The sequence below is a fragment of the Sturnus vulgaris genome, chromosome 3, assembly GCF_052056855.1.
Source record: "Sturnus vulgaris isolate bStuVul1 chromosome 3, bStuVul1.hap1, whole genome shotgun sequence".
Lineage (NCBI taxonomy): Eukaryota > Metazoa > Chordata > Aves > Passeriformes > Sturnidae > Sturnus > Sturnus vulgaris.
This window is the reverse complement of record NC_142245.1, coordinates 50,537,373-50,550,089: the sequence shown is the minus strand read 5'-3', so window position 1 is coordinate 50,550,089 and position 12,717 is coordinate 50,537,373. Positions and strand designations below refer to the sequence as shown.

At 35.4% G+C, this 12,717-nt stretch overlaps 1 protein-coding gene across 5 annotated transcripts in view; it reads left to right on the top strand.

The window, feature by feature from the left end:
• The window catches only part of UTRN (utrophin), a 344,257-nt gene that overhangs the window by 271,136 nt on the left and 60,404 nt on the right, over positions 1-12,717 (top strand). For all 5 annotated transcript variants that reach the window (XM_014879021.2, XM_014879020.2, XM_014879022.2 and 2 more), the window contains one exon: positions 4,119-4,179. In XM_014879021.2, the coding sequence (XP_014734507.1) occupies positions 4,119-4,179 (61 nt within the window). The remainder of the gene's footprint in view (positions 1-4,118; positions 4,180-12,717) is intronic.

The following is a 12,717-nucleotide window of genomic DNA, read 5'->3' as shown; positions in this document are numbered from 1 at the left end:
AAATAAATCTTTATTGTTTTTCCTTGACTTGTATTACAACCATGTTCTTATTTTGAATTGACAGTTAGTTTTTCAGTAAACCAGATGCAGTGTATATAAAATATTACAGCTGTTATGCAAGTCAGCAATTCCTGCAGCTATTTTGTCCTTTTTTAAAATTGACAGAACAAACAAACAACTTTAGAAGTATATGATTTATTTATTTTTTAAAGCTCTATTAGAAATATTGCATACTGTTGCCACAGTGGTTTTGTAGCTCTTGTGGTCTCAAACTTGTAACCTGGTCAGTGCACCTATGTAATAATTTGTTAAAAAGATTACACAGTGCTACCTTTGGCACTGCTGAAGAATGCCAGGTGAACTGTTTGTAAGACTAGTCAGTCTAGTCTCTGTAAATAAAACAGATTCGAAAGCAATGTAGAAATTGTTTCTCAGAATCCAGCTCTCTTATGCTAGTTGAGGGAGAATCAATGGAAGACACCACATACAAAACTTGCCAGGAAAGGTTGGCTGCTTTTGTTTGTTTTGGCCTGGATTATTTCCTTGAATTGGCTAACAACATGCCACAATAAAACACTGTGTTCAGAAGTCTGAGTGGTGAACTGCCTTTGTTGCTGGTTAAAACATTCATAGAATTATGTCCACAGAGGCTATGCAGTGCCTTATCAGCATTCCTCAGCCACGTTAGGGAATATTCTTCAGACTTAAGGAGGCATTCAGTTTGTTACATACCAAATTAAAAATGGGGAAGTTTTCTGGATAGTTTCCATGTTGGTAGATACCACAAAGAATTACAGGTAAGTAACACAGGTTTGGAAAAACAAATAAAAAGTAGTTATTCATTTAAACCGTTTGTTAAGAACAACCTCTTTCCCCACACCAACTACTACTAAAACATCTTTTAAAAAACCAACAACAACAACAAACCCAACAACCAAACCTTTTCTAGAGCTTTAAGAAGACAGAGCTATACCTACAACTTTATATAGTGTCTGGTTAATGTAAATCAGGGACGGTAACTTCAGAAGTAAAATAATAATAGAAAAAAATCATAAATATAAATAATCTGGAATAAATCTGGAAAGTTGAAGGCTTTATCCTGGCAGGTCGAAAGACTGTGTACTCTAAATCAAAATTTTCAAACCATTTTAGCAGCGATAAGTGACTTCTAGCTGTGAGGAACAAGTAGAGTATTAGAATAAAACGGTCTCAAACTCCTAAGACTGACATTGATTTTATATGTATGTCTTCTGCAAATCTTCATTTCCAAAGTTGCACTTCTGAATTATAGAAGGCAGGTTTTTATCTGTGCAGCTATTTTCAGTTTGTCTCACCTACCTGTTACTCTTCTCCAAATACTAAGAAGGAACATAACTTACCATCACACCATTTTCAACTGACTAGATCCCAGGTATCATTTAATCAGGAATTTTTGCTAGCAAGACACCTATTTCTGCCTTTCATCATATTCATAGAATGATGGAATAGCCCTGTTTGAAAGGGAGTGACCTCAAAAGATCGTGTAGTCCAACCTTTTATGGAAAAGGCAGCCTAGATGAGATTATCCAGCGCCCTGGTTCACCTCTGTTAGCCCAGTTATTTCATCTCTACAGTGGCTAGAAATGTTTCTTTACTAAAATGACACAGTGCAGCATTTGATACTACTGTTTGACTTCTTAGAACACCAATTGCATGGACTAATGCAGACCATCACTATGAAAGGGCTTCAAAATATTTTTGAAGACTACCAAACAATGTATTAGCCATTTGTAAAATGTTCTGTGTTAGGAGTCTGAGGTAAAGCTGTATTAGTAGGCCACTGCAATCTACAATCCCTCTTTTTGCTGAGCTATTTGTTCCCTCCTTTCATTGGGAGGCAGAATTTAGTTGCTTTGTTTTTCAGTGCTTTTGAGATGGAAGGTAAGCACTTTTCAAGTTAGTTGCTGAGCAGTAAATTTTATGCATCCCTAACACAGAGGAAGAATCTTTGTAATTCATTATTCTTTGCAAAAAGATTTTTTTGCTGCCTCCAGCCTTCAGAAATAGTAACTTGATTTTTCTGTAATTAATTTATTTTCCAAGGCTGACGATCCACTCTCTGTTGTTTCTTTTATGCTTTCTAAGACGAATCCATGAACAACCACAGAGCACTGATGCCACATGTTCTCTAACAGCTTACGTCTCCAGTGGCCTGCCAGAAGCATCTCTCAGCCATACTAATATCTGCAGGCCTGCTAGTAAATGACAAGTTGATAACTACTATGCTCAGTTTTCATCAGTGATTTTTAAAAGAGAATAATAATCTCATTTTTCAGACTTTCATACAGCAGAGAGCTTGGCAATGTTTTACAAAGTTGTTCCCAAATAAATAAAATATGACTTGTTCCATAATAATTAGTAATTTAATTGATTATATTGTTTAGTTCATATTTATGTCAGTGCAGAATATCTATATCTGTCACAGCAAATAAATTGTAGCTAAGCAAATTCTTACTTAGCTGACATAATTCATGTACTAGAACAGGAGGCACCATAGGTGCCAAATTGCAACACTAAAGAATGAAATTCTAAAGCTGATGGCCACCTTCACCCATCAGGCTGATTTTACTTTTTTTTTCCAGATTTATGAAGGTCTAAGGATTACTTTTTAGGAAGCTACGTCTGTTTGAGCATTTAGCCTTTACCATGTTTTTTCTTTACCTGTGTCTTTATTGCAAATGTTATCTTCTTCAAACAAAAATGGAATTTTCCCTTTTTTTTCAGTAAAGAAAGTGGTTTACTTCATTCCTATAATTTCCCAAATATTCTTCCCAGTTAATCTGTCTTTCAGTACATGAATATTTCTTAAATTATAAACAATGATATTTTGTGTGGTTTAGGAAGAGGTCACAGCCATGAAAACCTTGGGCACGAGCTGGCTGGTAGCAGAGCAAGACCCATCTCTCTCTGTCGCTGCAACAGCCTGTGGGGCTTATACATCTTGTAAGGCTTCACTGCAGTTTTGAGAGGTCTTTAGGGAAAAGGAGAGAGTTACTTTTGAGTGGAATTTTTTTTTTTCCAGAGAGAGATGAATCCTAAAGTGGGCCAAGCTTGCAGAAAATTACATTAATTGAGAGTTTATTATTTGAGATCCAGTGTGGATCAAAGCTGTGTCTCATTTTACCAAGGTTCTAAATGGAGGCTGCTCGGAGCTGAGAGCAGGCGCTTTGTGTCAGAAGCACTGACATGTGTGCAATGCAAATTCATCTCATGGTGGTCATCACTTATTCCTGCCTGTGCTTTCAACCTCTGCTTCCACAGGGTATCCAGTGCAAGGAGTTTTTTCCATGCTAAAATCCCAATTACCCAGATACTAGTCTGGTAATTTCTGATATGTATACCTATGGTTTTTCAGTAAATAGCTATTTTTAAGTTGAGCACCAACAGTCCTGTTGGCCTAAACGCTTTTTACCTTTTATCCCCTGAGATCTTCAGATCAGCACAGCTGCAGTGTCATGTATGACTTCATGTCTTTTTCAACTCTGTGTGCAGAAGGCTTCCTGATATTGTGGATGATATCTGAGCTGCATAAATTCTGCAAAGATTATACTTCTTTAGCAAGGAGTGCAGAAACAGGTTTTAATTGTTGTTTTCTTGGCCATACAGTGTTAATCAATACTGATTTGAGTTGCAAATAGGAACTAAGAGTTGTAATTAATAAAAACTAGGTTGATATTTTTTCTTCTTGTTCTGTTGTTAGTTCTGTTACTAGTATAATAGTAGATACTAGTGAAACCGTTTCTTTTAAAAGCATAAACTGATAATCTCATAGAGGCAGGAAAACAAGTTTCCCTAAATGGGTAGCTTTCTTGCTCAGAATTTATCATCCTTCTTTGAAGTAGAATCACCACATTTGTTTTATTTCCAGCATGGCATCAAATAGATGCCTGTAATCATCCTGATTAGATTGCCATAATTTTCTTCCGCTGCTTTTCTAATTACTGAAAGTAGCCTGGGAAATATTAATTGTTTCAATTTAATGTATTATAACTATATTAATTGTAAAATAAATAAAATATAGTTAAATTTTTTAATATGACAGGTGCTATCTAATAACAACCTTCTTTTTATTTCCTCAGCCTCAGTACAGTTTCCATGGCAGAGATCTGTTTCACATAACAAAGTGCCCTATTATATCAAGTAAGTTTGCCTTGATTATTTTTTCTTAATTATAACAGGTTATCACTGTAACCTAGCAAAAATACATAGGTACTAAGTAGGCACCAGAAATGCTATCAAGAGTTTCTCAATGTAGTGTTATGCTGCCTATACTATAAAGTCATGTATTTTGCTTTGCATGCTGCATAATTTAGAAACATGCAAAAACAAGTCACTAACAAACTCTAATTAAAAACCTCACTCAGATAAGAAACAGTAGCAGTGTATTACCAGTGTAATACATTGTCAGTGTTCAAACTGGACTTGTATGTGTGGCTCATTCAGAGTATAAACTATAGAGGGGAAAAAAGAGATGTATTTAAAATTGCAAAGTACATAACCTAGAGCAGAACAGTGGTGACTAATATCTATTAAGCCCATTCATCATTTTGTGTAAAATTCCTATGAAAAGAGGCATGTCTTGACTCTTGTCATCTTTATTTAAGTTTTTCTAGTGATTGACATTAAGGTAAATTTTACTCTGATATAAATATTTATAAAAATTTTGCATTTACCTCGATTACCAAGAGGAATGGTTGAGATCCTTATTTTGAAAATAATAAGGCATACCTAAGTTACAGAGGTATGGAGATCTTGATGTGTTCTACAGAGAGCAATCCCTGTACTTTAAAGGTCAAAGATTGCAGCTTTGAGAGGAGGATAGGTCTTTGCTAGAGAGGTAAATTAAATTTTTAGAAGGTACAGTGTATAAGCAAGACCCAGAGTAGTTCATTTTAGGCTGAAGGAAATCTGTGTTATCAGTCTGGGTTTGGGAAAATAGTAGGGTTTTTAAGTCTGTAGGGTGACTGTGAATTGGATATGAAGATAGTTCACTTTAAAAGAACACAAGTGAGGATTTTTTACTATTGCATATTGCTCATAACTCTGAGAGCCACATTTTGTGCTTCAGACAATTTACGAGTACTTGAGAGCTTTGAAAAGCAGGTAGCAGTAAATCTATGTCAATCAAACCTGTTAGCATTCTTGAGATGTGATCTTGAGATGTTTTTAAACTGTCATATGTAGATTAATTTCTCTAAAGGGTCTGAGTAGGTAACCAGAAAAAGCAAAAAAACTGCAATGAAGATCATTGAATTCTCTATAAAAGCATTTGTGCTTCTTCTCAAAAGTTTTGCAAGAGGTAGCAAAAACTCTGATACACTGGAGAAGGGGTTACTGCCTCCCTCCTACGTTGAAGAAGGGAAGGCAGAAACTGGAATTGGAGGCACACTCACTGCTCAGACTCGGGCAGAAGTGCTGTTAAAATGATCACACCTGCAGCAATAATTCAAGGAAAATGCTGAAGTGGCAAACTAAAGAAAGCAAGAGGAAAACGACCCTAAAGCTGTTGTTTATTCTTGTGGGTATGTCCTTAGTGGATGTTGAAAGACTCATGTTTTCTTGTTCCTATTCTACCTTATCAGAGTCAATAGCTGGAGCTGGGGGCATGAGTTGCCCTCAGCGGGTTCTGTGGAGCTCACCAGTTCGTTCAGAGTTGGGGAACAGAGATAGGGACAGATGGAGCAAACTAAGATATTCCTTCTCATCTGTGCTGAGCAAAGCAAAGATTTTAAACTTGAATATTTCATATGTATATCTTTTTTTTCTTATATAATATGTTCTTCTGAATTTCTGAGGCTGTCTTGCCATACCTCAACAAAAGTTCCATTTTTGAGAAACTTTTTTTTTGTTTTTTGTCATTTATTTCATTGCTGGTTCAGAAGAAAATCTTTCCAGTATGTGCACTAGGTGCAGTCCTTCAAGCACACCAGTTGGTGGCAAAGTATCCCCTGGTACAGTGGCCTTGCTCCCTTAGTAGTGTGTTGGTGGCCCTAGAGCTAGGTAGTGGAATGAAGTCGGTTGGGGCTCAGAAACAAACCCCAGCATCTATAAGAAATTATTTTTAGTGTTTTTTCATAGAAAGTTCGGTAGGGAGGCAGAAGTGTAAGGAAAGTTCTTTGAGGGTCGAGGTCTTTATAGTAGCAGAGACCACTGTTTTATTTTCAGGATGGCTTTAATGAAGTCAACAGAATTAACTACTGCATCTCAAATAAGATTTTTCCAGTAATCTTTCCCTACTTTCAACATGATATATGCTGCTAAAGCAATGTCTTGATTCTTGTGTCTTGAAAAAGAGTGATAGCACATGTAACTAGTAGGATTTGGTTTTTTAAAAAATCTTGAGGGTTTTCAGTAGCTTCACAGTCTGGAAAGCAGACTGATCTTGGCAGTTTCCTACATATTTTATTTCTTACTGATCTAAACATCATTGTTTTCAGCAGCATCTAGATAAATCAGAGAGCTGTGGAAGATAAAGCCGAAAATAGCTGATTCTGAACTTCATTTGCTTTGTTATGATGAGACTGGCGAGTACTTTTGGCTCTAAATACCCTTTTAAATCTTTGTCTGTTACTTCATTTCAGACACAATTTAGAGAGAAAAACAATACTGACACGAAAAACTGATTAGTTTGGAATGATTACATGAGTAAGACAATTCAAGAGAACAGTTAATAAGATTTAATGATGGATTTTTATATGGAAAAAAAAAGCTAGGAAAGAGGGAGAAACTGATTTCATTTTCTTTTTTTTAATTATACTAACATCTTTCAATGAGTTGCCTTTGATGTAAAGCACAGCAAGAGTAGAAGGAACAGCTGCAATATGTGTCAAAAACTTTATTGTTTGAGAGCAACTGACTGTATTTACAAGAAGATTTCTATGTTCAGAGGGAAGATTTAAGATGCCAGTTGTTCATTTTATGATATAGCAGAACAAAGATAATAAAAGTATGATCTAATGATTGGTGGCTGAAAAATGAGATGATTTAAAAATTAATTTTGAAAGGGAAATAAATGCTAATAGAAATCAAGTTACTTAAATTCTGAATAAGAGCACTTTTTTTAGATAACCATGAATTTATAACTTTACTTCATTTTGATAGCTTTTTGTCTGTGTCCTTGAAGGAAGAACGTTAAATATTCAAAAAGTGACATAGCTGCAGGTGATGAGGAAGTTTTACCTCTGTTGAGTATTTGGGAAAAAGAAGAAAAAAAGAACCAACTGCACTCTGTAGTTTTATTGCACACAGAATGTAGTTTAAAAAAAATTAGGGAGCTGCATCTGAGAAGGTAAGAGAAAGTACTTTAGGTGTAGCAGTTAATCTGAAAGGAGACTGTCAAAACGATACAAGATGTCTGTATTTTCAGATAAGAAGCACTTTGTTTCGTGACACCAGAGCTAGCTTGCATTTACATGAGTAGAGAGAAGTGGCTCTATGGAAGGGCTTTGATGTGGTGTCTTTGCAGTCCAGTTTGTTCCCCCCAGCCCATTTGCTAACAGCTGGCAAACGGGGTTGTATTTAATCAGGTTCAGGAACTATCAAAATGCCAGTGTACAACCTCCTCTGCCCTATAAGTTGAGACAGAGGCAGTCTGGTTTGGGGCGTTTTGGAAAGGGTAACTATCCTGCTTAGCTGGAAAGAAGGATTTATAATTCATTTGGCCCAGATTTATCAAGGTATGTGTTTCCTGAAATATGGTGGATATTTGACTGAATGGAACTTACACACGTTATTTACCTTGTCACTTTTCTTCTCTTGAGTTGTCTTACTATTTAAGTCAGATTTTTGAAATGTTACTGCCTCTGTTGGTGTGGTTTTATTTAATCCTTTTTGCCTCCAGTTTGATTTTTTTCTTACTGTCAGTTATTCAATATTTTGTATTTCCGTAGACTGTAGACACAGTAAAATTCAATGAAAACCCTAATCTGTAAACACTTGGGGCTGCTGGGAAAAAAAAGCATAGTATTTCATACTTTTAAAGTTGACCTAATGAGCATATGGAAGGGCATGCAACACAGAAGACACAGTATTACCAATGCACTTTAGGTAATAAAAGTGTGAGATTTGGGCAAAAGGTTTGGGAAACTTGCCATTGAATATGTGTTTCATAGGTTGGTTTGTAAAGATTTGAGATTTAATAGGGAAAAATTCCTGTTGTTGTACATTTATAGTATTTGTTTAATAAGATGTTAAATAAGACATCCTTGGCCTCCATAACAATAAGTGAAAAAAATAAAGCCTATATTACATAGCATTTCAATAAAAATATTCTAAAGAGAAACAGAATAATGAAACACAATGATCATTAAACATCCATGAGGGGAACATGATGAATATGCAGAAAGCATAATTACCCTAGCATTTCTCACTGTTTTTCTTTTAGCTATAATTTAAATGTTCTTTGGCCATGTACCTTTCAATGCCATAAATTATTAGGTATTTATGTTGTGCAGAAGAAACAAAAAGATAATACACAAGAAGTCGCAGTGAGTTTAATCTCATGCAAGGCATTTCATAGGGAGAGCAACTTCTTGTTGCAGCCATTAAATTTGTCAATATAAAACTCCATAGTTGCCTTGTCTTTTCTGTAATCCTGCAAAGTGGCTGGCATCACCAGCGTCTTAGGCATCTGATTTTATCACCTCCTATATTTTTTTCAGCTTTATGGGGACAGGAATAAAATGTTTTCTGCTTCTCCATTTTTCAAGGCTCTTCAGAAAGCCTTTGCTGATGTTTGGTTTATGACTGTATAGGGAAGAGGGGGAGAAGTAATGCAACAGAAAAAAAAAGTCTTTTTTCTTAATATGCTGATATCCATAATCTCATTCTTATAAGTATTAGGTGTTTCCCTTAGAAGGGAAAACAAAATCTAATTTACAAAAGAGGTAATACAGGTTTGAAGGTTTGAGAGTTTCTTCAATTACCAGTTCCTGTGCTCATTTTCATTTTCAATTAAAGAAATGCAGTAGCACATTTCTCTGGAGTAATTTCAAAATATCTGCATATAAATTGTTCTACCAACCTCTAAGGTGCAATACCCTTGTGATGCATTATGCCAACTCTTTTCCCAAGGAAATAGTATTTTCTAATGAGCTTAAAAAAAAAAAAGAGAAAATATGCAGTATCTAGATAAAACACCATGGCATAAAGTGGGGATGTTATGCCATTTGAAATTTGGCAAGGGTAGCAAAGTCAGAGTTCTGAGTCCTGTTGATTCATTAGTGATCAGTATTCTGATTTTGGGTAATGTTTTGTGCAAATGACTACAGGAACAGAAAGGTACTTAACATCATGCCAGGTTGCTGTTTCTTGTGGTGCTCACCAGTAATTATCTACAGAGGCCTTGTCCATAATAAGAAATTATAAAAAATACCCACAATCTGATTCTAGTTTTCTTTCTTGTACAAAAAAGCTGAAAAAGAGCAAATGGGATTTTTTTTCACAACTCCATAAGCATCTTGAAACACCTAGAGATGTTGAACTTAATTCATTCATTTCTTTAGGACTATTCATTTCTTTCTAGAGCATAAATTAAATGACATGCTTAACTATTTCTCAGCTTTTTATTTACAATTAGGAGGTGATTTTAAATCCATTTTAAAAATGGATTATCTTTGCCAATTATAATTAGAAAATTGCCAGCAAGCATAATGGATAAGAAACAGATTGTAAGGGCAAATGTTTGTCATGCAGGCTTTGTAGTTCGGAGTATTTCACGGTTATCATGTTTTTTTTGTTAGTGAAATTTTCCACAAATGCATTTTGACTTTTTAAATTACACTGCTTTGTCAGGTAATATATTCATGGATGCATGTTTTGCTGGGTGGACCATAATGAGTCCATAAGTTTGGCAGAAGAGATTTAGAAGACTCTGCTCTGAATAACTCATTATTTTGATAGGAACAAAAAAAAATTACTTCTCGGTGAAATGCTTTTAATTCTTTCCTGACTAAACCATGAGGAAAGATGTGATATGTTCATACAATTTGTGTTACTGCCCTGTAGAACAGCTCACTACTGTAAGAGCAGAAATCCTTCCTTATGCCACCCACTGAACAGGAATGGAATCTTGTACCCTGGACTCCTGTACACCATGAAAAATTCTTTTTTTTGGTGCCATTTACAAGTGAGATGAATAACGGGCTCAATTGTTGTTAACCTTCAATCAAAGTTAATATCACCTCACTCTATGAATAGTTCTTGACAATAGCAGGCTACTTTCAAAAGAATGTGCTTCTTGCACAGTGGTCCTGACACTGTGATGTGGGACAGAAGTGCTGTGGTATTTGTAACAGAGAGAGAAGACTGCAGGTTTCTTTGCTCCTGGTTAAGTGCTTGGTTTGAATCTTTTTCGAAAGGTCAGTGAGATTATTTTTCTATAGCTCTTATTGAGTTTGCAATCACCTGGTTTTCTCCATGGCTCTGTCCAGAGAAGTCTGGCTTTGGTGCCTAAATGAAAGCTAGCCATGGGATATATTTAATGGTGGCAGCAGCACTGCCCATGACAGTGAAGCTACTGCCCCTTGCCCTGAACAGACTGTTGAGCTGGTGGCTCATTCTGAGCCCATTCCTCTTCCCTGCTGGATCCTTGTACGGAACTGCTTGGCTGTTTCCAATGGTTTCCTGCTGGGTGTTTTGGGATTTGGCTGGCACAGTCATCCTCACCCTCTGTAGTCACTTAGCAGCTGTCAGATAGTACTGACTTTAAGGTAATTTTGGAAGGGATTCTCTCTTGCCTTTTTTCAGTTTGACCAGATGATGTTCACTTAGCCTCCTTTCTCACAAATTCTGTGTGGCATACAAAGAAACTGAGTGATAAGTTTCAAAAGCCCATTGGTCTTTACACAGTCTGGCACAGATGTATTACTTTTGCAAATAAAATAGAAGCAGAAAAATACTTTATTGGTTGTTATTTTATTAGGCATAAATTTCATGTTCTGTGTTTTTCTGTAAAGAGAAAATTTACCTGTTCAGGTATTTACTGCATCAAATGGAGAAACAAGTCTACAGTGTAGGATACAGAAGTTTTTGATATCTTGTTCACTTTTTCTGCTTCATGTTAAGTAAACACAAAATAGAAAAAAGCATATTTTTTGTATGGCGTGTTGTCACTAATAAAATTATTTTAGTCTTTCAGATAAAACTGTACTGAAACTCTGTATTGAAGTCTACAATTTCAATAATTAAACTGTTGTTTACTCTTAATTCTTGGAAACTTGATTTAAGGGGTAAAGTTTGATTACTAAAATCAGCTCTTATTCATTGCATGTGGGTATATAAATTACTTACAAGCTGGAATCTAAATTGCAATTAACTATACCCACATCCTAATTAAGTATTGCAAATGCGTAATGGAGTATATTTCCAGAGGGGGAATAAAAAAAAGGCAAAGATTTATCCAACTATTTAAGCATTTTTTTCTTCTATATTTTTAACAATTCAAAGGAAAAAAAAAGAAAAGTTCGCTGGACCTAGCTAAATAAACTTTGCACTTCTGCTGCAGCTCTCAGGAATATCCTCACAGCACCCCACTAATCAGAAATATATTTGTTCATGGAACTGGATGTTTAATGCCAGAAAACCAGGAAGTAAAGGCTGCAGTTCAACAAAGTCACTGTGATCAGGGCTAGTTTTGGCATCATCGTTTCTAAGGCAGTAAACAGGACTTGGTTCAGCTAAATTGCGTGTAGTTTACATGCAGTGTTTGCATTGATATTTTAACATTTAAAATAGAGGGAAATGTGTTTCTGTATACATGTATTTACAGCTTCTGTCACAGTGCTTCCACCTACCTTTACTTTTAACATAAAAGTTAGGAGGTGTTTTAATTAAGGCTTTATTTTTCTCAGAATATCCTAAGAAATCCTTTTCACTTAGAATGTTGACAGTAAAATCATCAGTTGTTTTGGGGTTTTTTTATTTTGTTTTGAGGCTTGACTTCTGGAAGTGTCTTCTTAGGGAATTTGAGTTAAAGCCCTGTCCTTAAAATAAACTTTATTAAACTGAGCACATATTGTATTCTTTTCGGTGGGCAGTTGTAGTGGGTTTAGTCAACAATTCTAAATGGGCAACATGATATTTATGGCATCCTGTTAACGTAATAGTGCAGACATTTGTCAGCTTCCAGAGTAGTTTTGAGATGATTTAAAAAGTTGAGCAGTATGAACTATTATGTTGTATTTCCTGTTCAGTATTTACTGAAGTTGTATATGTTCTTTTTTTCTGATATACTTGTAGTTTTTTGACACCAGGGTGAGAATGCTGGACAGTCACTGGCTTTTACCATGGCAAAGCATAAAATCCAAATATATTCTTTCTTGTTGCTGGCTTCATGATGATTTATTATAAAAGGTGTGCTTTTTACAGGAAAATTATTATCAATCTACTTGCTTTTTAAATTATTTTTCTGGACAAAGATAAGCATAGTGCTGTTTTAGAAGTGTCTTTCTAAAAAGTGCAAACCCACTGATGTACTGGTATGCATTGGCTTTGGAGTTTAGTATTACCAGAGCCTCGACCACCTTACTGGAAATTTGAAACATGAATAGATTTCATGTGATAATGATATCAAAATGAAATCAAATAAAAGCTTCTATACAGGAAGATGTGTTCAGGTGTAAAGATGTATTTAAGTGTTATCTTCTGAATTGAGGAGAGTTTAGTGTAGTATTTTTGAGT